The sequence below is a fragment of the Meles meles genome, chromosome 21 (assembly GCF_922984935.1).
Source record: "Meles meles chromosome 21, mMelMel3.1 paternal haplotype, whole genome shotgun sequence".
NCBI classification, from domain to species: Eukaryota; Metazoa; Chordata; class Mammalia; order Carnivora; family Mustelidae; genus Meles; species Meles meles.
The window spans coordinates 41423885-41448249 of NC_060086.1; the positions used below are offsets into that span (position 1 = coordinate 41423885).

The 24365-nt window shown below is 51.0% G+C and overlaps 1 protein-coding gene and 1 long non-coding RNA gene across 2 annotated transcripts in view; one reads left to right on the top strand and one right to left on the bottom strand.

The window, feature by feature from the left end:
• Positions 1-230: 230 nt before the first annotated feature.
• Positions 231-2231, bottom strand: LOC123933427. The gene is made up of 4 exons (XR_006816599.1): positions 2142-2231; positions 1689-1864; positions 618-727; positions 231-354 (listed from the first exon to the last, which is right to left on the bottom strand). It is a non-coding gene; the product is annotated as an uncharacterized LOC123933427 (long non-coding RNA).
• A 570-nt stretch (positions 2232-2801) lies between these two features.
• The window catches only part of NLRC3 (NLR family CARD domain containing 3), a 35127-nt gene continuing 13563 nt past the window's right edge, over positions 2802-24365 (top strand). Inside the window, 6 exon segments of the mRNA XM_045992598.1 lie at positions 2802-3121; positions 17818-17908; positions 18276-18426; positions 18694-18877; positions 18972-20721; positions 21663-21749. Of these exon segments, the coding sequence (XP_045848554.1) occupies positions 18718-18877; positions 18972-20721; positions 21663-21749 (1997 nt within the window). The 5' untranslated portion in view covers positions 2802-3121; positions 17818-17908; positions 18276-18426; positions 18694-18717.

Consider the following 24365-nt stretch of genomic DNA (forward strand, 5'->3'; position numbering starts at 1 on the left):
TTTGTGCCTGTCCATTGCCAGGGGCGAGCCAGGCCTGCTGGCTCCTCGTGTCCCTTTGGTTCTTAGATAAGAGATGTGTGTGCATCCATTCGCCCACATTCAGACAGCCCCTTGCTGCGGCCTGGGGTCCAGCCCTGTGGCCCTGGGGATTGTTACAGATAGAGCCTTGGGCCTGCCCAGACCCACTGAGTCAGAATCTGCATTTTCCCAAGATGAGCCTGTGATGCCTGCTGTGTCCTGCGCCCTGTGGAGCGAGGTCAGAAGTTAGCGGGTGCTTCTAGTCTTCAGCCAGACTGACTTGTCCCCATGCTGGATGTGAGGGTCCGTGCTCAGGTGGCCTCAAGGGACAGCTTCCTGGAAGAGGAGGGGGACTGTAAGCTGGGCCTCAGGTGCACGCGGCATCCAGGGAGGTGGAAGTGTTTTTTGAACACGTGCTGTGGGATGCCAGGGCTCAGATCTCACGGCTAACAGCAGGTGAGACTAAAGATGGAATCGGGCCTGGTCTAGAAGGTACCATATGTTTCTTACACCAAGGACTTGCTTCCCTACCCTAGTATGGACCGTTTTAGGGAAGTGAGGTGGGGTTTGGGAGGTGGGAGGCCACTTGGAGTCCTTACCTGGCTTCACTGACTCCTTATGGAGACCCTGCACTTGGACGGGCAGCTGGGGGTATACCGGGAGCCCTTGCTCCGCGGAAGGCAGCCCAGACTGGCGGAAGCTTAGCCACCTGCAGGTTGATAAGACATTGGGGGAGGAGTTGAAACAGGTAAAAGCTGCAGACAAGGGAAAGGCATGGGGAAAGCAAGGCCTGGTGGCTGAGGGCCTTGGCCAGGTCAGGTCTGTGCAGTGTGTCCCCAGGGACAAGCGGGGGCCAGCAGTGGGCCTGGCCAGGGCCTGAACCCATATGCAAGGCAGGCAAAGGGTTAAAAACCAGGGCTGTGGTAAAGATACCCCCACAACCAGAAAACAGGCAGTGTCCTTGACCTTTCCACAGAAGCCAGAGCTTCTGACTCGGCAACCAGAAAATTAGGTCCAGCTCCCTGAGAAGAAATCTGATGGAGAGGAGCGAGGCTTGCAGTGGGCCTCCTGCTGCACAGCGGGCAGATGGACGCTGCCTTCCCAAAGCCCTGCTCGGCCTCGTGAGGGGCACTCAGCTCAAGAGAACAGCATGCTGAGCCCCAGAGCAGTGGAAAGCCACGTACGTGGCTCCCATGCCTTGCTGTGCTGTGTTGAGCCCTCCCCGGCCTGTCCGCTTCCTGTGGCTGGCCTGGCCACGGTTGCTCCGCAGGACAGTCACAGCCCAGCTCGAGCAGGGTCCAGGCAAGAGGGTCCCCGGAAGCCTGCACAACCCCCAGGAGGCCCTGTCTGGCTGTCACAAATCTGGGTGGACAGCAAGCTCCAGAATGAGAACAACCGTGGGAGACGGTGCCCCAAACATACAAACACCCAGGAGAGTCAGGACGAAGGTCTCCCGGCCTCTCATGGAGTAGCTGGCAGAGGGGGCCCGTGGGCCAGCCCTGGATGGCCACGGGCCCTCTGTGTGAGGTGGAGGCCAAAGGTGCAGAGGAGGGTGCCCGAGCCCCTCAGGGAGCAGGCTGTTTCCTCCTGTGCTCAGGATCCCCCTCCCCGAGCTGTGGAGGGGGGAGCAGAGCGGGCCTCCTGGCCTCGCTCAAGTGACGGATACCTACCAGGCCCCTGCGGCTTCCAACATCCTGTGGGCGGCCTGGTTTCAGACACCTTCGGTGCACGTCCCAGCCACGGCTGCAGTGTGTGCTCTGACGGTCGGCAGCCTCAGCAGGCTTCTCGAGGGCAGCCCCCATGTGTCTCCCCCAGCACCGGCAAGCTGCTGGGGCCTCTGAGGGCACTGCTGGGAGGGAGGCAGGGAGGGGGACCCAGAAGGGTGTCACTGCACAGAGAACTTCTAATCTGCCACCGCAGTCCCCTCTGCTCCCCTCTCCGCCGTCACCGTCACCTGCGCACAGCCCTGGAGAACAGGCTGAGAGAAGCGCGTGGCCCCTCCCACCGCCCTTTATCCACCAGCTGCCTCATCGCCTGAATCCACCACCCTCCCGCTCTACGACCATCAGGGGCTCCAGCTGGCCTGCTTAGGAAAGCTGAGCCACCCAACTCCGGGCTCCCACCTTGTCTCCGTGGCTCCACATTAAGGGGCTTGCCTCCTGTCACCAGAGGATGTCCTGTCCTTTTCCTCTATTGTCATGCTTCTGTTGTCCACTCTGGGCATGCCCTTCCCCTCACCCCTTCAGGCCCACGTGCTGAGGCCCACCTCCGGGGCCTGAGGGAACTGCCACCCTCTGCTGTTTCAGGGTGTAGCCGGCCTGCCTTTGGGAAGACGCTGTGGGGTACAGCTGGGGCACAGGTGCCTGCTGGGTGCTAGAGAGAGGGAAGCACAGGAGATGAGACGGGATGACGAGGGCCACGGCCACAGCACCACGTGCCAGCCTGGAAGTGAGAGGGCTCTGCTCCAGACACAGTGGCCAGCTTCCTGCTGTGTGGCCTTGGACAAGTCACTGAACACCCCTGCAGCCGGCCTCACTTCCCTCCAGCCCCCCCAAAAACCAAGGTCTGCTGGTGCTGAGACTGTTCTCCTCTGTGGCCTCGGTTGGACCTCTCTGCTGAGCATGACGTCTGCAAGGGTCCTCAAATCGAGATCCTCGCAGCACCCCTGCCTCTCTGACTTACAGGCAGCGACAGGGCCAATCCGGGCAGCCGCGGCTCACTGATTTGTCTGAGAGGCTGTTGGCTTTTGAAATCAGACAGGAAGGAGGGTTGAGGTGGAGCCCGGCACAGGAAGAGGTGAGGAGCCCCAGCTGGCGTGACAGCCGGTGGGCTGGGGGGACTTGCAGCGCCGGCGGGCCGCAACCCCCCCTGCCCTGCACGGGCAGCGCCTCCCCATCCCTTCCCGCAAGACCTGGCTCCTGCCTTGCACAGATCCTGAGGGCTCGGGGCCCGGTTGGCCGGCCACAGAGAATCCGGGGACACCCCCCAGCTGCCACCACGCCGCCGCGTCCGCCCGCTGGAGCAGGGCTGAGCGTGGGAGCACCGGGATGGAGCAGCCCCAGCCCCCCCATCTCGGCCTCCCCAGGGCAATGAGGCCCAGGAGGTGAGTCAAGCCCGGGCCGCCTCGGCACAGCACGGGGAGGAAGAAGGGACTGCAGGAAGGACCGTGACTTTTAAGGCCTGAGCTGCTCTAGGGGGCAGTGGCTGGGTGGCGCGGAGAAGGCGTCCCCGTGGGCGCTGGCAGCTGCTGAGCAGGACTAGCTCTCCGTGTGGAATCATCAAACATGCGCCCGAGGACGGCCCACGATGGGCCGAGGGGACACAGCCCAGCTCCCGGTACTAATGGTGGGCCAGGAGCAGCAGGAAGTAGCCAGAAAGCGCTGCAGGCAGCAGGAGGCAGGCGGAGCGGGGCAGCCCAGGGCGAACCCGCATCTGCAGACCGAACCAGCATCTGCAGACCCGGCTCCATCCCTGGCGTCCCCCGCCCACCTGGAGGCTTGCCCCGGGCCCCGAGCGCCTAGGGTGGGTGGTGCAGTGGGCGGGGGTCCTGTCGGGTGAGCAGCCCCAAGGGCTCGCTCCCAGCCGCTCCTTCCGACGGAGACGAGGCTCGTCGTTCCCAGAGAGATGGCACCACACAGGCCTTCTCACAATGTGCCGCTGAGCTGGGCCGGCACGGCGGCTGGGCACCGGGGCCGTGGCCTCGCTTCTGGGCGCCCAGGGCTCCTCTGGGTCCCCTCGGTGGGAGGCCACAGGCGTTCCCCGAGCTCGGGTCTCTCTCTTGGCCACCGCGGGCCACCCTGAGGCTGGCTCCAGGCGGGGCGCCGGCTGGCCGGCCCTCCTCTGTCCCAGGGTCACAGCAGTTTCACACGAGGGCCGTGTCCTGCAGCAAAGGCGCCACTTCCTCCCGCCTCTGGGAAAGGCCATTTGGTTTCAAGCGGTCCGTAGCCATGGCGCTGGGCTACCTGACGGGGCTGAGAACTGCGCTCTGGGGCTTGGGAGGCGGGGTGGGGGCGGGGAGTCGGGTGAGGGGAGCACCCGGAGCCGAGCCGGGGCCTGAGGGAAGGGCAGCCCAGGCAGGGGGTCCGCTCTGTGGGGTTTACAGCCGTGGAGCGCAGGCGGGCCGAGGGAGGCTGGCCGTCGTGCACGGGCCACAGGCCGGTAGGACTGAGGCCCCATGAAGGGGAGCACAGGACAGGACCGGACCTGCTGGCAGAGATGATGAGTCAGTCGGGACCTGCGTCTTGTCAGGGATGAGACACAAGCTCAGCTGTAGAGCCTGAGGGACAGGGTCTGAGTGACAGTGAAACCAGCGAGCACAGGTCCTCCTCCTCCGCTGCGTCCTACCCCACGGACGAGGCTCTGGAGAATGGGGGCAAGGGGAAGCCGGGCTGGGGGTGGGGGAGGGGGGGAAAGGGCGTCCGTCTGGCCTGGCCCCGCCCAGCACAGCTCAGACCTTCTCATACTGCCCGACTTCTGGCCTTCGGATCCCCCAAGGCCCCCCGAGGTGCACCTGCCCTCCATCTTCCCCACCTTGAGGCTGGCCGGGCCTCCTTCCACTCTCACTAGAGGCTGACTGCACTGGGCAGGACCTGTCTGACTGTCCCTGGTGGACATGTGGCCCCCGGGTCACGCTCCACTCAGAGGCCTGGGGTGAGTTCCACCCTGCAGGACAGCATCTGGGCTGCACACAGGGCCTGTTGCCACGAGTCGCCAGGTAGCTGTTCCGGGGGCAGCTCCCTCATCAGCCTGCAATGCTGGACCTGGATTTTAAAGTATAAGTACACCCCATGGAATACTTGGGATATACTTATACTGAAAGAACCATTGTTTATCGGAAAGTGAAATTTTTACTAGGCCTCCTGTATTTTAATTTGCTAAATCTGACCCTCTCCCCCGAGGTCGGCAGGGCTTAAGAAGGAGCAGTGTCTGATTCAGAGGAAGCACTGGTTTCCAGCAGAGAGGCTGATGGGACTGCAGGGTGGGGGCGGGGGAGAACTCACCCCTCCCACCTTCCCAGACACACTCCGTCCGTCCAGTCTCCTCTCCCCTAACTCTTGCCTGCTGTGGTCCCTCCTCTGTCACTTGCCTCTCTGATCTAGCGGTTCTCAATTCTGCCAGCTCCTTACAATCATCTGGGGAGCTTTAAACTACACACGCTGTGAGGCCCTACCTCACACCAAAGACACCTCTAGGTGGTTGGGCTAAGCAGTGGCTTTTTAAAAATAGTGCTGCGTGGAAGGGCTGTCTGATTCGGCCATTCCTCCTCTGAGTACACGCACCCCAAGGGCTGACAGCAGGGACTTGAACAGGTATTTGCACACCCGTGTCCATAGCAGCATTTACTCACAAGAGAAAAAAGGCGGAAATAACCCAAATGTCTATTGAGGGATGAGTGAACACAAAATGTGGTCTGTCCATAAGATGGGATATTACTTAGTCTTAAAAAGGAATGAAATGTTCATATGTGTTAAAACAAGGATGAACCTGGAAAACATTACCTTCAGTGAAAGAAGACACAGAAGGACAGACACCCTATGATTTCACTTCAGTGAGGTCCCTAGAGAAGTCAGCTTCACAGCGACAGAAAGCAGAAGGGTGGGAGGAAGGAAATGGCAAGCTAGTGCTTCATAGGGGCAGAGTTCCCATTTGGGGGATAAAAAAGTCGAGAGGTAGATGGTGGCGATGGTCTCCCAGCATTGTAAATGCACTTAGTGCCACTGAATTGTACACTTAAAAAAATGGTTACAATGGCAGTTTTTATGCTGTGCCTATTTTAATAAATTACATATAAAAACTGCTCTAGACACTGTCCTGCCAGAGCAGAGAAGCACTGAGCCTGGTCCCCTCGTACGGCCACCACCCCTGTCCCCAGCAGCAGCAGTCTGTCACCCGTGGGGGCCTCTGGACAACCAGTGACAGAAGGCCACGTCCAGCCCCGGGCCGTTGACAGCCGCCAGCAGCCGGACAGACGCCGTAGCATCCTGGCCTCATGCGCTAAGGGGCCGCAGGAACATTGCTTCTTTGGGTTTAGGCACATTTGCATGTGTAGAAACTGCGAGCATCACTGGCTTTGATTTGAGCTATAACTTACAGATAGTAAAGAGAACTCCACGGGTCCTTACACGTGGACACGCCTGCGTGTCTGTCCCAAGCAGATCCACATGTGGAGGTTTCCAGTGTCCCGGAACTCCCACAGGCCCCTGCCCAGTCGGAGCCGCCCCCGAGGGCAGCCACTGCTCTGCCTCCTCCTCACTGGTGGGGCCTGACTTTAGGAATCACAGAGCGTGGTCTCATTTCTCTCGCTCCACACGTCTGCGAGAGTCAGCCACACGGCTGAGTGTGTCGGTCCTTCGTGTTCTGTCACTACTAGGCAGGACCTGATTGTATGAACGTACCAAAAAAAAAAAAAGGAAACCCACTCTATTGTTGATGGATATTGGTTGCTTCCACTTTTTTGAACACTATGAATAAAGCTGCTAGAATATTCTGACACACTGTGTTGATGGATATAAGCACTTGTTTTTGTTGGATATACACACACCCAGGCAGGGAATTGCTGGATCAGGCATAATTAGTCTTATCACCACCAAACGTTTTTCCAAAGTGATTTCAGTTTCCATTTCTCTGATGACTAAGGAGATATATATATATATATTATATATATATATATATATATATTTTTTTTTTTTACTATTTTAAAACATTTTCTTTCTAAGAAGGGGGGAAGGGCAGAGGTGAGAGAGTAAAAATCTTAAGCAGGCTCCACGCCAAGCAAAGAGCCGGACGCAGGGCTTGATCTCACGACCCTGAGACCATGACCTGAGCCCAAATCAAGAGTCTGATGCTTAACCAACTGAGCCACCCAGGGGCCTCTCTAAAGACTAAGGATATTATCTTTTGTGATACATCTTCAATTTTTGGCTCGTTTTTAACTGGGCTATCTCACTGATTTTTAAATGTATCAGAGACATCCCCTAGTCAGCAGTCTGCTTTCTCACCCTTTTAAAACTGTCTTCTGTTGAAGAGATATCCCTAATTTTAGTGAATACCAATATGTCACTCTTTCCTTTCATGGTTAGCGCTTTTTTGTGCTCCGTCTAGTCCTCACCTAGCTCAAGTTCCTTAAAGCATTCTGTAGTTTTTTCTAAAGGCTTGGCTGTCTTACATGCACGTTTACTTCTATGATCCAGCTTGAATTAATTTTTGTGCATGATGGGAGGGAGGGGGACAAGGTCCATTTTCCTATAAGACTATCTCATTGGAGCAGCACAATTTAATACAAAGACCGTCCTTTCTCTGCTGAACTACAGCAGAGCCCTTGTTTCACATCTGGTAACCGTACACGTGTGGGTCTCTTTCTGGACGCTCTATTGGTATTTGTCTGCCTTTGTGGCAATACCCACATCCCTAGACTAGGTTTGATACTGTGTAGTGCAAGTTTTCTAGCTTTGTTCTGCTTTTTCAAAATAATTTTGGCTAGTCCAGAGCCTTTTGCTTTACATACATATCTGAGAATCAGTTAGCCAACGTCTACCCTCCCTTCCTCATCAAAAAAGCTTGCTGGAATTTTGATTAGAAAGTCGTTCAATTTATAGGTCAATTTGGGAAGAGATAACATTTTAACATTCTTAAGTCTTCCAACCCATGAATATGTTAAATCCCTCCTTTAGGTCTTCTTTAATTTCTTTTAGTATCTTTTGTAGTTTTCAGTGTGGAGGTCTTGCAAATTGTTTGCTGAATTTATGCTTAGATATTTGCTTTTTAAATATTTTAAGATTTTACTTTCAATTTCATTATTACTAGAAGCAGAAATATATCTTACCTTTTTATGTACTGATCTTGTGTTCAGAAACTTTGCTAAGTTCATGTGTTAGTTCTAATCAATTGTAGATTCTTTTGGATTTTTAGTGTATACAATTATGTCAACTGGGAATAGTTAGTAACAGTTTTTTTTTTTCCTTTTCCTATCCTGATACCTTTTATAGTCTCATTTTCCCTAGTGTACTAACACCTAATTTAAAAAAAATGAAACAAAACAAAACATCAACCAGAAAAGGTTCCTCCTAGGGAATAAATGTAAGACATATACTTAATTGCTTTTATATTATTTAAATGTTTTTAATGAGCATGTGTTACTTTTATAATTCTGTAAGCAATCTATTTAAATGAGGTGGGGAAACAATAAATGTTAGCAAAATCTAAGCAGTTGAAATTTACAAAACAGGGGCACCTGGCTGGCTCAGTTGGTACTGCATGCAACTCTTAATCGCAGGATTGTGAGTTCAAGGCTCACACTGGGCACAGAGCCTACCTGAAAAAAGAAAAGAAGAGAAGAGAAGGGAAGGGAAGAAAAGAGACAAGAAAAAAGAAATAAGAGAAGAGAAAAGGAAAGAAAAGAAAAGAAAAATTCAAAAAATAAAAAACAATTTCTTAATCACATTGTCCTGTAGTTCCAGCTTTTCTATATATGGCCAGACAAAAATGGGATCTGATTACCACAACCCCCCCCAAAGGTATCCTATCATAATTCTGAACACCTTAATTTTTTTCCATATAAAAATACATTATCAAATATCCAGGAAGCTCAATAAATTCCAGGTACAATGAACTCAAAGAGGCCCGTACTAAGACACATTATAACCAAACTTTCAAAAGACAAAGACAAAAAGAAAACATTGAAATGAGCAAGATGGAGGAAACTATCACATAAAGGCATCTCAATAAGATTATTAGCAGACTTTACAGGAAAAAAATTTGTGCACAAGCTAGTATTATCGCAACTTTTGTTTATAACTCCAAATTCTGTTTCTGCGTAATTTAAGAAACTAAAGAAGGGGTGCGTGGCTGACTCAGTTGGTAGAACATGGGACTCTTGATCTCACAATTTTGAGTTCGAGCCCCACACTGGGTGTACAGATTACCTTAGAAATGTTTTAAAATTAAAGAAAAGAGACTAGAGAATTTTAAAAAATCATTAATTTACGTTTCGGGGGCACACAATGTATAAAGATGCAACACTGTGACGTTGAAAACTGAAAGGGTCAGATGGAATTACAGAGGCGTGGGGTTTTATATACATTGCAAGGTCAGGCTGGTACAAATTCAAATTAGTTGTAACTTCAGGATGTTAAATACAATCCCATGGTAACCACAAAGAAAATAGTTATAATATAAATACAAAAGAAAATAAGATAGAAATTTAAACACCTCACTACAAAAAATCAACAGGACCCAAAACTATATGGTCAGCTAATCTTCAATAAAGCAAGAAGGAATATTCAATGGAAAACAGTCTCTCCTACAAAAAATGTTGGGAAACTGGACAGCCACATGCAAAAGAATGAAACCGGACCACTTACATGCACCATACACAAACAGAAACTCAAGATGGATGAAAGACCTAAGTATGAGACAGGAAACCATCAAAATCCTAGGGGAAAATGCAAGCAGAAACCTCTTTAACCTCAGTCGTAGCAACTTCTTACTAGACAATCACCACAGGCAAGGGAAACAAAAGCAAAAAAAATGAACTATTGCAACTTGATCAAGATAAAAGCTTCTGGGGGTGCCTGGGCGGCTCAGTGGGTTAAGCCTCTGCCTTCGGCTCAGGTCATGATCTCAGGGCCCTGGGATCGAATCCCGCACTGGGCTCTCTGCTTGGCAGGGAGCCTTCTTCCTCCTCTCTCTCTCTCTCTCTGCCTGCCTCTCTGCCTACTTGTGATTTCTCTCTGTCAAATAAATAAATAAAATCTTAAAAAAAAAAAAAGAAGATGTGGTCTATATGTACAATGGACTATTATTACTCGGCCATCAAAAAGAATGAAATCTTGCCATTTGCAATGACATAGATGGAGCTAGAGGGCATTATGCAAAGTGAAATAAGTCAGAGAAAGACAAATACCATACGATTTCACTCATATGTGGAATTTAAGAAACAAAATAGATGAGCATATGGAAAGGGGGGGTAACAAACTTAGAGTTTAAAGTAATAAAAGTTAAGTAAGTTTAAGTAATAAACTTAGAGACTCACGAAAGAGAGCAAATTGAAGGTTGATGGAGGGAGTGGATGGGGAATGGGCATAAAGGAGGGCACTTGTTTTTTTTGTTTTCCTTTTTCCTTTTTAAGATTTTTATTTATTTGGCAAAGAGAGAGAGATTACAAGCAGGCAGAGAGAGAGGGGGAAGCAGGCTCCCCACTGAGCAGAGAGTGGGATGCAGGGCTCAGTCCCAGGACCCTGGGATCATGACCTGAGCGGAAGGCAGAGGCTCAACCCACTGAGCCACCCAGGCGCCCCTGTTTTTCTTTTTAAAGTATTTATTTGTTTGACAGAGAGAGAGAGCACAAGCAGGGGGAGCGGCAGGCAGAGAGATAAGAAGAAGCACACTCCCCACGGAGCAGGGAGCCTGATGTGGGACCCAGGATGATGACCTGAATCAAAGGCTTAACCAGCTGAGCCATGCAGGCACCCCCTTCCTAACTCATTCTATGAGGTCCCATCTACCAAACCCAAAGACATTAAAAGAAAAGAAAACTATGGACCGACATTCCTTAAGAACACGAATGCAAAAATCCTCAACGAAAATAAATTTCAGGAACTTAATCAATTTAATCATTTAATAAATTCAGGAATGTATTCCCAGAAAGCAATGATGATTTAACATAGGAAAATCGATCAATGTAATGTACATCAACAGACTAAAGGAAAGAAACCACATGATCATCTCAACTGATGCAGAAAAAGCATTTGACAACATTGAATATCCTTCCTTTTTTTGTCCTTAAAGATTTTATTTATTTATTTGAGAGTGAGAAAGAGAGAGTACAGGCTGGGTAGAGGGAGAAGCAGAGTCCCCGCTGAACAAGAAGCCGGATGCAGGGCTCTATCCCACAACTCCAAGATCATGACCTGAGCCAAAAGTAGACGTTCAAGGAACACAGCCACCCAGGTGCCCCTAAATATCATTTTATAGTAAAAACACTCAACAGGGGGTGCCTGGCTGATTCAGTCAGAAGAGCATGTGACTTGATCTCAGGGTCATGAGTTTGAGCCTCATATTGGGTATAGAGATTACTTAAATAAATAAACTTAAAAAAAAAAAAAACAAAACTCTGGGGCACCTGGGTGGCTCAGTCGGTTAAGAGTCTGGCTCTTGATTTCGGCTCAGGTCATGATCTCAGGGTCCTTGGATTGAGCCCCACATCAGACTCCCTGCTCAGCAGAGACTCTGCTTACCTTCCCTCTCCCTCTGTCCCTTCCCTGACTCATGCTCACACACACACTCTCTCTAAAATAAGTAAAGAAATCTTTAAAAAACAAAAACAAAACTTCTCAACAAACTAGGAATAGGAGGAATCTGCTTCCACATAACTAAAGCTATTTGTGAAAACCTACAGCAAACATCACACTCCATGGTTGAAGTCTAGAAGCATTTCTTCTAAGATGAGGAATGAGATATATATATACCTGCTTTTACCACTTCTATTCAACATAGTAGTGGAAATTCTAGCTAAAGCAACTAGGCGAGAAAAGAAAACGTTTCCAAATTGGAAAGGAAGAATTAAAATCATCTCTGCTTGCAGATGATATGATCTTTTATAAAACAATTGTTAGAACTAATAAATTATTTCAGAAAAGTAGCAGAGTACAAAGTCAACACACAAATAGAAATTGTATTTTCATATATAAACAATGAACAATCTGAAAAGGAAATTACAAAACAACTCCATTCAAAAATAGCATCAAAAATAATAAAATGCTTAGGAATTAACTTCATCAAGGAGGTAAATGATTTGCACAATGAAAGTGACAAACTGCTGCTGAAAGAAATTAAAGAAGAAAATAAACGGAAACACATCCCATGTTCATGGATTGGAAGACTTACTATTATTGAAATGTCCATACTACCCAAAGCTGTCTACAGCTCCAATGCAATTATATTAAAATCTTAAAATTTTCTGCAGAAATAGAAAAACTCATCCTAAAATTCATATGGAATCTTAAGGGACGCCAAATAGCCAAAAAAGTCTTGAAAAAGAACAAAACTAGAGGACTCACACTTCTTAGTTTCAAAATCAGTACAAAGCTACAGTAATCAAGACATTATGGTATTGGCATAGCGACAGACATACAGACCAACAGAACTGAACAGAGAGCCTGGAAAGACATCCTCACTTACATGGTAAAAAGATTTTGACAACGAGGAAAGGACAGTCTTTTCAGCAGATGGTGCTGTGAAAATTGGACAGCCACATGCAAAAACACGAAGTTGGACACTTATCTATCTCACCTAATACCATATACAAAAATAAGCTCCAGAAGGATCAAGAACCTAAATGTAAGACCTAAGTAATAAAATTTTTAGAAGAAAACACAAAGCTTCTTGACATGGGATCTGGTGATGATTTTTTGGATGTGACACCGAAGTTACAGGTACATATAGGTAACAAAAGAGAAAATAGACAAATTGAGCTTCATGAGAATTGGACACTTTGGTGCATCAAAAGATACTACCCACAGAATAAAAGGGAACCTACAGAATGGGAGAAAATATTTACAAATCATATGCCTGACAAGAGATTAATATCCAGAATATACAGAGATCTCTTACAACTCACCACCACCACCAACAAAAAACCAGACGTAAAAATGGGCAAAGGATTTCAACAGAATATTTTCCCAAAGAAGATATGCAACTAGGCATTAAGCAGATGAAAAGATTCTCAACATCACTCATCATTAGGGAAACAAATCAAGACTATAATGAGATAACACCTCGCACCCATTAGGACGGCTACTCTCAAAAACACAGCGAACAACAAACCTTGGTGAGAAGGTGGAAAAACTGGGACCCTTATGCACTTTTGGTGGGACTGTAAAATGGTAAAGCTGCTGTGGAAAAGAGTTTGGCAGGTCCTCAAAAATTAAAAAAAAAAAAAAAAGAATTGCCAAGTGACCCAGAAATTCCACTTGTGGGTATACGTTCAATAACTGAAAGCAAGAGGGTGCCTCGGTGGCCCAGCCAACTGACTGTTGGATTCTTGGTTTCAGCTCAGGTCATGATCTCAGAGTCATGAGATCGAGACCATCATGGGGCTCTGTGCTCAGTGGGGAGTCCTCTCGAGGATTCTCTCCCGCTGCCCCTCCCCCCTCACACTCACGCACGCACTCTCGCTCTCAAATAAATAAATCTTTATTTTTTTTAAAGAGTTGGAGCCGGAGGTGGAGCTCGACCTCACAACCCTGAGATCATGACCTGAGCCAAAATCAAGAGTTGGACGCTTAAATGACTGAGTCATGCAGGCGTCCCTATTAAAAGCCACAATTTTTAAATGAAAGAAAAAAAAAAAAACCCCACATAGTTCCATATGATTCTATTTGTATGAAATCCTAGAAAAGACAAAACTAATCTTAGAGAAAAAGAGCAGATCGGCGACTCAGGGCCAGAGGGGTGTGGTTGAGACAGACTGCAAAGGTCCACGGGGGGATTTTTTGGGAGGAAGAAATGTTCAAGGTCTTGAGTGTGGTAGTTGCTACAGGGGTGTAAACATTTGTCAGAATTCATCTAGCTGTATGCTTGAAATGGATGCATTTTTTTTATATAAATTATACCTCAAAAAGGTGATTAAAACCTTTATGACACAGCTAAAAAAATACACTGTGAACGCTTCTCAGTTTGATCTTATTTTTTTATAGCTAGAGAGTTTTCTTTTTTTTTTTTTTAAAGATTTTATTTATTTATTTGACAGAGAGAGAGATCACAAGTAGGCAGAGAGGCAGGCAGAGAGAGAGGAGGAAGCAGGCTCCCCGCAGAGCAGAGAGCCTGATGTGGGGCTCGATCCCAGGACCCTGAGATCATGACCTGAGCCGAAGGCAGCGGCTTAATCCACTGAGCCACCCAGGCGCCAGAGAGTTTTCTTTTTTTTTTTTAAAGATTTTATTTATTTATTTGACAGAGAGAGATCACAAGTAGGCAGAGAGGCAGGCAGAGAGAGACAGGAGGAAGCAGGCTCCCTGCTTGAGCAGAGAGCATGACGTGGGGCTAGATCCCAGGACCCTGGGATCATGACCTGAGCCGAAGGCAGAGGCTTTAACCCACTGAGCCACCCAGGTGCCCCTGGCCAGAGGGTTTTCCATTGCATTTTACCAAACCTCTTTGAACAAAAATTTAGGTATTTCCCATTCAACTTCTTATTACAAAGAATGTTTTGGAATCATCCTTGTGGTAACATCGTTGTTCACGTATCCACTTAATTCCTTGGGATAAACTCCCAGAAGTGGATCTTCTCGGTCAGAAGATATTTAATAGCAACAGATAATGCCAAAATATAATCCTGAATCATACTAATTTACCTTCTCACCAACTCTGTGTTAAGATTCCTACCACGCCCACATTCTCACCAATGCAGCCTGTTAGGTCATTAAAGTTTTTCTCAGGTCAAAAATAGTAGTTCCTCGTTTTGATTTTCTTCTTGATCATTAGTGAGAATGAGCATCTTTGCAATGCCCTGGGCATTTACACTTCTCTGAATTATCTGTATCCTTTTTTCTATTTCTGTGTCCATAAGTATCTGTGTCCATAATTCTATTTAGTTACTTATTAATTTCTTAGTGATTTACACCAGCTCTCCATATGTTCAGGACATTAGTGCTCTTTCATGTATATTGCAAAGGGTGACTCCTGGGTTGAGGTTTTTTTCAATTTTATTTTATTTATTTATTTTTAAAGATTTTATTTATCTATTTGAAAAACAGAGATCACAAGTAGGCAGAGAGGCAGGCAGAGAGAGAGGAGGAAGCAGGCTCCCTGCTGAACAGAGAGCCCAATGCGGGGCTGGATCCCAGGACCCTGAGACCATGACCTGAGTGGAAGGCAGAGGCTTAACCCACTGAAACACCTAGGCGCCCCAAGTTTTTTTTTTTCTTCAGTTTTATTGGTGGCTTTTACTGTTATTTGGAAATTTTAAATTAAGGCAAGTCTCTTACTCTTCCCTTTGTGATTTCAAAATTTTGTATCTTGCTTACAAAAAGGCCTTCCTCACCCAAAGAATATTTTAAAATATTCTCCCATATTTTCTTATTCCGTTTTCATGGTTTCATGTTTTTAATTTTAATTCTTTAATCCAAAGTGAAAGCAAATTTTACGCTCACTATGAATTAGAGCTCCAAGTATATTTTTCATAGACTGACCAGTTTGCCCCAACACCATTTCCACTGATTTAAAATGTATTTTTTTCCCCACATTACCAAACGCCTTCCTATGTACGTCATATAAATATGTATTTGTTCCTGGGCTCTATACCATGTTCTAATGTCTTACGTATCTACTCACGAGCTAGACAGCCTGTTTCACGTTGCCCAATATAAATGGAGGAGGGTATTCAAGACTCCAAGGTTGACTCAGTGCTAGAAAATCTGTCAGTGCAGCTCACAGACGGCAGGAGCGACAGAATATGAGTCAATCAAGTCACTCCCTCCAGCGGCTTCCTACCACACTTAGAACAAAGCCAAAGTCCTTAAGACCATAAGCAGGTCTCAACTACCAGCTGACCTTGTCTCCTAACCCTTCCATCTGTGAGTGCCCTTGCCCGTTCACCAGGCTCCAGCAACTCTGCGTTTGTCTACCCCTGGATCACGCAGGGCATTTGCACTTGCTATCCCCTAGCTCCCTGCACGATTAACTCTTTCTCACCCTTCAGACCGCTGTTCCTAAGTAGCCTTCTCTCAGAGGCCTTCTCTGGCCACCATGAACACCGACCTGCTCTGCCACGTGCACTGGGTCTCATTCACGGCGCTTCGTCACCAGCAGAGGGACGTCCCTCCTTCCCTTGTCGTCGCCCTTACTGTCGCTATGCCCCTACCAGGACCACACTCGCAGGGTCGGACTCTGTCTAACTTGTTCACCTTCACATCCCCCAGTGCCTGGGACACACCACAGGCCCTCAGTCAATACCCGCTGATTGGATGAGTGAGTGGGAATCAATCACGGGGCTAGATCAATATTGCTAAAAAGGTATGTGCCCATTTAACAGACACGTCTCATTTATTTTAAATGTGGGAACGCAGTCGATTATCCAGCACAAAGGCTGGTGTCAGTGAAGGCTTGATTTCTCTCGAAACTCAGGTGCTCCCCAGTTATGTACCCCTGGGGAAATCACTTAACCTCCCTGAGCCTCGATCCATGAAATGGGAGAGAGAATGCAATGGAGAGTCGTGGCGAGAGACAAAACGAAGGAAGTGCTTAACAGACTGTCTGGAACCCAGGGAGCCCGCAATGAGTTGGCACGTAGTGTTGTTCGAATGGTGGTGGGACACAAGGAACTGCAGGAGTCTTTTTCGAGAGGAGAGAACTCGTCAGACATCGTCACAAACGTCAGGCCTGCCGGCTTGGGCTGGGAGTAAGGCGAGGATGACTTGTGTGACTGTCGTCCCTCACCATTGCGTGCAGGAAGCAGTGCGTCTGACTGATGTGGGAAAACTGTTTGAGATAAGTGTTGCCATTTGAGAAAATAGAATTTTAATAGAGTAGTATAGCATATACTATATTATTATATATTTATATATATTATTGTATTAAAATAATATTATATAAAGTTATAATTATATAATTTTATAATAATATTGTATATAGTATAAAATAGAATATATAGATATAGATATATAGTATAACAGAATAGAATAGTAAGAAATAACCATGAAAGGCGCCTGGGTGGTTCAGTTGGTTGGGTGTCTGCCTTCGGCTCAGGTCATGACCCCAGGGTCCGGGGATTGAGTCCCACATCAGGCTCCTTGCTCAGTGGGGAGCCTGCTTCTACTTCTGCCTCTCTCTGTCTCTCATGAATAAGTACATAAAAATCTCAAAAAAAAATTAACCATGAAATGATGGGAACTAATGTGAATATTTAATACATTGATTGGATAGGAGATAAAATACACAAAAATTATCTTCTTTATACCAACAGAATTCACAAGAATGACAAAAAGCTATCTAGGAGCACCCGGGTGGCTCAGTGGGTTAAGCGTCTGCCCCCAGCTCAGGTCATGATCGTGGGGCACTGGGACTGAAGCCCATGTCTGGTTCCCTGCTCAGTGGGGAGCCCGCTTCTCCCTCTCCTTCTGTCCCTCCCCTGCCTGTGCTTGCTCTCACTCTCTGAAAAAAATTAAGTAAAAATTTAAAAATCTTTTAAAATATCTAGATACGAATAGGATTGACAAGAGCCACAGGAGGGAAGACACTTTCACGGGAGGACCTAAAGGAAGTCCAATGACACGCACACCAGCCTATACACATGAACGTGATTTCGGTTCAGATCCCATGTGGTTTCTTCTCCCCTGGGTTTTGACACTTAGACGAACAAAAGCGTGAAAACAGCGAGAGGATCTGAGGAAGTATAAGGAGTGTGGCCTCGCCCTGGCCTTCTACGCAAGCACCCAGATTCCCCTGGCCGGCCTAGACACCACCCATCCTGAATTCATGGCACGAGTTAGTTCTTCAATAGTGTGATGAGCAGAATGGCTGGAAAATGTTATTTTACTTGTCGCTAAGCTTCTTTCAGCATTTTCCAGGTAAAAAGGTTCCTCCTGAATTAGAATGCCAGGAAGGCCCCGTGCACACAAAAGGTCAGGGAGTCTGTGGCACCCTTGGGACCGGAGCCAGTCAACCCCTCATAAGTGACCGTCCCTGAGACCCGGAGAACCGCAGGGCTGGGATGCGTGTGCCAGACCTATCTCAGTGAGCTCTTGCCAGCCGGAGCGGTAGCTGGGACCTCTGCCCGGTGCTGTGTCCTCTTTTCTCTCCTAGACCTGTGGACGAAGGATGGCCGACCCCCACCCCCTGAGTCGTGGGGCCCGGCGGAGGGGCTGCTGTGGGCTGGACATCCCGCCCACTGCAGGTGAGGCAGGGGAGGGGCTGGCGGGGGGGGGTTGGGGTCCTCCAGTGTCCACCTCAGCTGAGGGAGGGGCACATGGGGGTCGCCAACCTTGGCGACAGGAAAAGGAATGAGAGCAGCGGGTGCCGGGGCACGGCTCTGCCTCATCGTGGCTGCAGGAAACCATGCTGCTGCGGGTCAGGAGCCCAGGGAAACACTGAGAACACGGCAACGCTCCTGGCGTTGTCCGCTGGAGGAGTCTGGACAAGCACACCAAGAACGAACCCGCCACTGTGCACGTGGCTTCACTGCCCTAAGAGCCCCCTGGGCTCCAATCCACCCCTCCACTCCCGGCAACCACCAGCCAGCTCTATAGTTTTGCCTTTTCCAGAAGATCACCGAGTTGCCTTCCCAGACTGGCTTCCTTCATTCGCCCCTTCGTGTGAGTGGACCTGCCCTTCGCCTCCTCTCTATATCCAGGTCACAAATGAGGACACCAGCGCACAAGCAGCTCAGGCGGCCTGCCCAGCATCACACAGCCAGTAAGTGGGCGAGCCCAGGCTGCAGCCCGGCCCGGTTCGGGTCCACTGGCCCCCCCACGTCTAAGCCACGCTTCTGGCGTCAGGGGCTTCTCTTGCCCTCTGGGAACAAACAGCCCTTCTGAATTCTTCCTGGAGACCAGGCTGAGGGCCACCAGCAGTCTGGGGAAGGACAGAGAGTGGGTGCCTCCCTGTCCCTGGAGGCTCACTCACCTGTCCCAGGCCAGGGTGGCGACATGGCAGGCAGCATGTCCGGCCCTCTCTTCACAGCTCCTGGCGGCAATCCCAGACTCCATGAGGAAACAGGAGGTGCGGACCGGTGGGGAGGCAGGCCAGGGCCGTGGCCCCGGTCCCCCGGCGGGGCAGGTGAAAGCCCTCGTGGACCTGCTGGCCGGAAAGAGCAGTCAGGGCTCCCAGGCCCCACAGACCCCGGACAGGACACCACACGGTGATGGTAGGCAGATGGAGGGTCTCCCCGGGCCCTCCCCCTCCACCCTTCACCCCTCCTTGATCCTCCTCAGCCCTCCCCTTTGGCCTCTGTCCCACAGACTCCAGGATACAGAAGTGCCAGGAGACTCTGCTGAACAGGGCAAAGGGCAGCCCAGAGCTGGGTGGCCCCTCACCCAGGCTGACCAGCCTCCTCCTGGTGGAGGGGCTCACGGATCTGCAGCTGAAGGAACACGACTTCACGCAGGTGGAGACCACACGTGGGGACTGGCACCCGGCTAGGACCATCGCCCTGGACAGACTCTTCCTGCCTCTGTCTCGGGTGTCTATTCCACCCCGAATCTCCATCACCATCGGGGTAGCCGGCGTGGGCAAGACCACCCTGGTGAGGAACTTTGTCCACCTCTGGGCCCAGGGACAGGCTGGCAAGGACTTCTCCCTGGTGCTACCCTTGACCTTCCGCGATCTCAACACCCACGAGAAGCTGTCTGCCGACAGACTCCTCCGCTCCGTGTTCCCGCACGCTGGGGAGTCTGGCCTGGTGGCAGGAGCCCTACCCAAAATCCTCCTGATCCTGGACGGCCTGGATGAATGCAAGACGCCCCTGGACTTCTCCAACACCGTGGCCTGCACAGACCCCAAGAAGGAGATCCAGGTGGACCATCTGATCACCAACATCATCCGAGGGAACCTCTTCCCAGAAGTTTCCGTCTGGGTCACTTCCCGCCCCGGCATGGCTGGCCAGATCCCGGGGGGCCTGGTGGACCGGATGACAGAGATCCGGGGCTTTACGGAGGAGGAGATCAAGGCGTGTCTGGAGGAGCTGTTCCCGGACGACCACACCCTCTCAGACTGGGTCCTGAGGCAGGTGCAGGCAGACAGGGCCCTGTACCTGATGTGCACGGTGCCGGCCTTCTGCCGCCTCGCAGGGCTGGCACTGGGCCACTTGAGCCGCAGCAAGCCGGGGCCCCAGGACGCGGAGCCGTGGACCCCCAGGACGCTGTGCGAGCTCTACTGCTGGTACTTCCGGATGGCCCTCGGTGGGGACGGGCAGGAGAAGGGCAAGGCGAGCCCTCGCATCGAGCAGGCGGCCCACGGCAGCCGCAAGATGGCGGGGACGCTGGGCCGCCTGGCCTTCCACGGGCTGGTCAGGAGGAAGTACGTGTTCTACGAGCAGGACCTGAAGGCGTTCGGCGTGGATCTCGCTCTGCTGCAGAGCGCCCTGTGCGGCTGCTTCCTGCGGCGCGAAGAGACCCTGGCCTCGGCCACGGCCTACTGCTTCGCCCACCTGTCCCTGCAGGAGTTCGCGGCGGCCGCCTACTACTACAGCGCCTCCAAGCGGGCCATCTTCGACCTCTTCACCGAGGGGGGCGTGTCCTGGCCCCGCCTGGGCTTCCTCACGCATTTCCGCAGCGCGGCCCAGCGGGCCATGCAGGCCGAGGACGGGCGGCTGGACGTGTTCCTGCGCTTCCTCTCGGGGCTCCTGTCTCCGAGGGTCAACGCGCTGCTGGCGGGCTCCCTAATGGCCCAGGGGGAGCACCAGGTCTACCGGGCCCAGGTGGCTGAGCTCCTGCAGGGCTGCCTCCGCCCCAACGTGGCCGTGTGCGCCCGGGCGGTGAACGTCCTGCACTGCCTGCACGAGCTGCAGCACCCGGAGCTGGCCCGCAGCGTGGAGGAGGCCCTGGACAGCGGGGCCCTGGCGGGGCTCAGCGGCCCCCAGCACCGCGCCGCCCTGGCCTACCTCCTGCAGGTGTCGGACGCCTGTGCCCAGGAGGCCAACCTGTCGCAGTGCCTCAGCAAGGGTGTCCTCCAGAGCCTGCTGCCCCAGCTGCTTTACTGCCGGAGCCTGAGGTGGGCGCTGGGGTCGTGCTGCGCCAGGCGAGCGGCGGAGGGTGGGGGGTCCTGGAAGCTTCGTCCCCTCCACCACACACCCCGGCTCAGCATGGCCGGGGGGGGGGGGGGGGTTGTCCATTACCATGGTGGACCACGATGTGGATGGGTTAAGGCATCAGAAACTTACTCTCTTGCAGCTCAGGAGGCCAGGGTCCCAGACCGAGGTATTAGCAGGGCCGAGCTCCCTCTGAGAGCCACAGGGGAACAGCCTTCCTCCCTCTCTAGCGTGTGCTGTTTGCTGGCTTCCCCAGCTTGTCCGCACTTCGCTCCCATCTGTGAGGTCTCACGGACTACTCCTCCGTGTCTCTGTCTTCGTGTAGTGCCCCCTCGGGTGAGCACACCAGTCATGCGGGACGACAGGCCCCGCCTGCTCAGAATGACCTCATCTTAACTGATTACATCTGCAGTGACTCGGTTTCCAAACAAGGTCGTGTTCTTGAGGCACTGGGAGGTCAGAACCCCTACCTGTCTTTTGGGGGAACACAGATCAACCTCCAGCACCCTCCGAACCATCCCTGTGCTGACGGAGGCCACGTCCACTCACCCCACCCCCAGCCCGGGGCCCACCCAGCACTCTGGACCTTAGGAAGGCTGCAAGGCCAGGGCCATTCCAGATTTGCGAGCAGGTGCCGCGTCCTCAGGAGGAGGACAGCTAGCAACCTGTGACCCACAGGCTCACAGGGTGTGAGGGGCTGCTGAGAAGCACCCCCCCCCCACCCCAGGTAGGAATCCTGGTGCTCACAACGCTGAGTCTCCCAGTCCACCCGCTCAGGAAAACGGAGCGCGTGGTGGGTGTGCCAGCATGGACCCCGGAGCCACCTGCCGGGGGCTGCATCGCGATGGAGCCTCCACCTGCCCGCGGGTGCTGGTCCTGCTCACAGTCGCTCTTCCTCCCGCAGGCTGGACAGCAACCAGTTCCAGGACCCCGTGATGGAACTGCTGGGCAGCGTGCTGAGTGGGAAGGACTGTCGCATTCAGAAGATCAGGTAATGCGGACCCAGAAGCCCCTGTCTGGAGTGCCCACCTGTTGCACAGGGTCTGGGGCTCCTTTCCCATCCTCCTCTCTGCTCAAGCGGCCAGGGATGCTTTCAGGGGGAGGTGCCTTTGAAGCATGTGGCTCAGGATGCACGCTGCTTATTTCTGCCCATTCCAGAAAGTTCCAGAGGCTCAGGTGCCTCCTCTGTGAGAAAAGGGAAAGGATATAGTGAGGGTTAGATGCTCTCATGGACGTGGCAGGATGTCTCCGAACACTTAACGTTCTGATGTGGAGTCAGGCCCGGTCTTCTCTAAGCTCTCTCAAAGTTGGACTCTCGTACCAAAGTAGTACGAGAGGCACACGATTGCATCGTTAAATAAAATTTCAAAGTTTTTCACTGAAAACTGAATTTAAATTTAAACTTTTATTAAAATGCAGAAAACACAATTTAAACATTGCATCTATAACGTTGTAATTAGATGAAAGTCTTATACTGGCAGAAAAGGAGATTTCTGTTCTTATGAAACCTCGTCTTGTGATAACATTTCTGAATTGGGGTAACACCTGGGTTTGGAGCTGAAATGATGGGTGACCTGGGGGTGGCTCGAACTAGGGAGGTGAGTTTGGGGCACAGGATGCAGAGACGAATTCTTCATCGTCACGAAACCTCCCTCTGGGTTCTGAAATCATCCTTATCTGAGAAAACAAAAACAAATGTGAGACGATTCAGGAGAAAAAGAAGTCAACCGGGGACAGCGGTGAGAGCGGTGGGCTCTGCGTGGCCCTGTACCGTCCCCTCTGCGCCTAAAGAGGGTGAAGATGGGGCAACAACGGTACCCGTGAGTCCAGGGCTCCCCGCGACCCTCCTCTGGCTCAATGATTCACTTGAAGGACTCACAGAACTCGGAAAGCTATTGTACCCGCCACTGTGGTTCATCACGCCACAAAGATACAGACGGAAATCTGCAAAGAGGGAAGGTGCGTGGGGCAGGCCTGGGGAGACCCGGTGAGCTTTTGCTTGTCCCTCCCGGTGCGGTCATATACACAGTGTCTCCCTCTCCCGGTGGCCACGTGTGACAGCACACATCAAGCATTCCCAGCAGCAAGGCTCAACCCAGGCTTGCCCATGGAGTTCTCATGGGGGGCTGGGCATGGAGACACACCTGACCGCCCCCAGGGAAGCCCCTCCAGGGATCAAGCTGTTCCTGTAGGGGGCAGAGCGGGGGGCAAGTACCCCAGGTAAACAGAGGTCAGCTTTCAGGAACTGGGGGCCAGGTTAAGCCTTTCTGCACACTAACTGCCTCTTCGGGTTGTCGAGCAGCTCCAACAGCTTAATGCAAGGAAAGTGTAAGGCCACGCCAGGCACAGGGGAGGCACCGCACAAGGGCCAGCCATCCTCTTGGCTGGCTGAACTGGTTACCCACTTGTCTTGGGCCAGAGACAAAAATGCAGTCCCTTTGCAAGAATCATGATAACGACATGTTATCATTGTTTTTTCCTTCATGGGAGCCTTCAGCCAAATAGTCAACTTTGAGGGTTTTGCATAAAGGAATCTGGAGAATGCTCAGTATTTTCCAAACAAAAGCCTCAAATTTCCTTTGTGGCCACATGCTCTTCTTCACCTCCCCATAGCTGGTCCTCAGTGCCACATCCCTCTGTGAAATGTCCAAGGCACACCTCAGAATACACACATGGCTCATGGAACATTACTTATAAAATGCTGTAGAAGTCCTGGGTGGAGGGGAGACAGAGGAACTCAAGAACGTTTATGCAGACGGCAGTCTGGATGAGTGGTCTTCCGAGGTTAAGCAATAGAACCCTTTTTAAAAGTGGTCGATCATGGGGCACCTGGGTGGCTCATTCAGTTGAGCGTCTGCCTTCGGCTCAGGTCACGATCTCAGGATCCTGGGACCAGCCCCTCGTCTGGCTCTGTGCTCTCCCTCTGTTCTCTCTCTCTCTTTCTCTCGCTTGTTCTCAAAAAAAAAAAAAAAAATCTTTTAAAAAAATGGTCTATCAGGCAGGACCCCAGTAAGACGTGGACAGCTGGGAGGTGCTGGGATTGAAAGCAGTGGGGTTCTTGTTCTCCCTCAGCCTCCAGGGATTCCTGAGGCTTTTCTGATGAACACCAGGGGCCCCTGAAACAGCTTGAAAGGCCCTGGGGATTCTAACTGCACCCCCGGGGAAGCTCCACAGTTCTAAATGCCCAAGAAACTATGAAAAACCTCAACTGCACCATTTCTGAAACTGGGTCCAGGAAGCCTCATGGTCCACCAGCTTCTTCCTGAAATCACCCTTACAGGGCAGACATAAGCGTTTTTTGGTTATTAGTTGTTTTACTTCCAAGTTAGCTCTGTAATAAGTACCCTCTTCCTTTCTTGCATTAGAAAAAGGGCTGGGGCCAATGGTAAGCCAGAACTGTGAATTCAGCCACCGGTTCATAAGAGCAGATTATTAAAGCTTTTGCAAGCTGGGAGTGTGTGAAATGGCCGTGGTGAGAGTGTTTTACACCACAGAGATGGGCCAATGCTATGCGTCCGTGCTTCTGTGCCGGTTTCTTGCAGCACAGCGCTGTGCGGGGTCTCTGCCGGGGACTTCTGTCTCTGCCCAGGCTCTCCGCCGCAGTTTG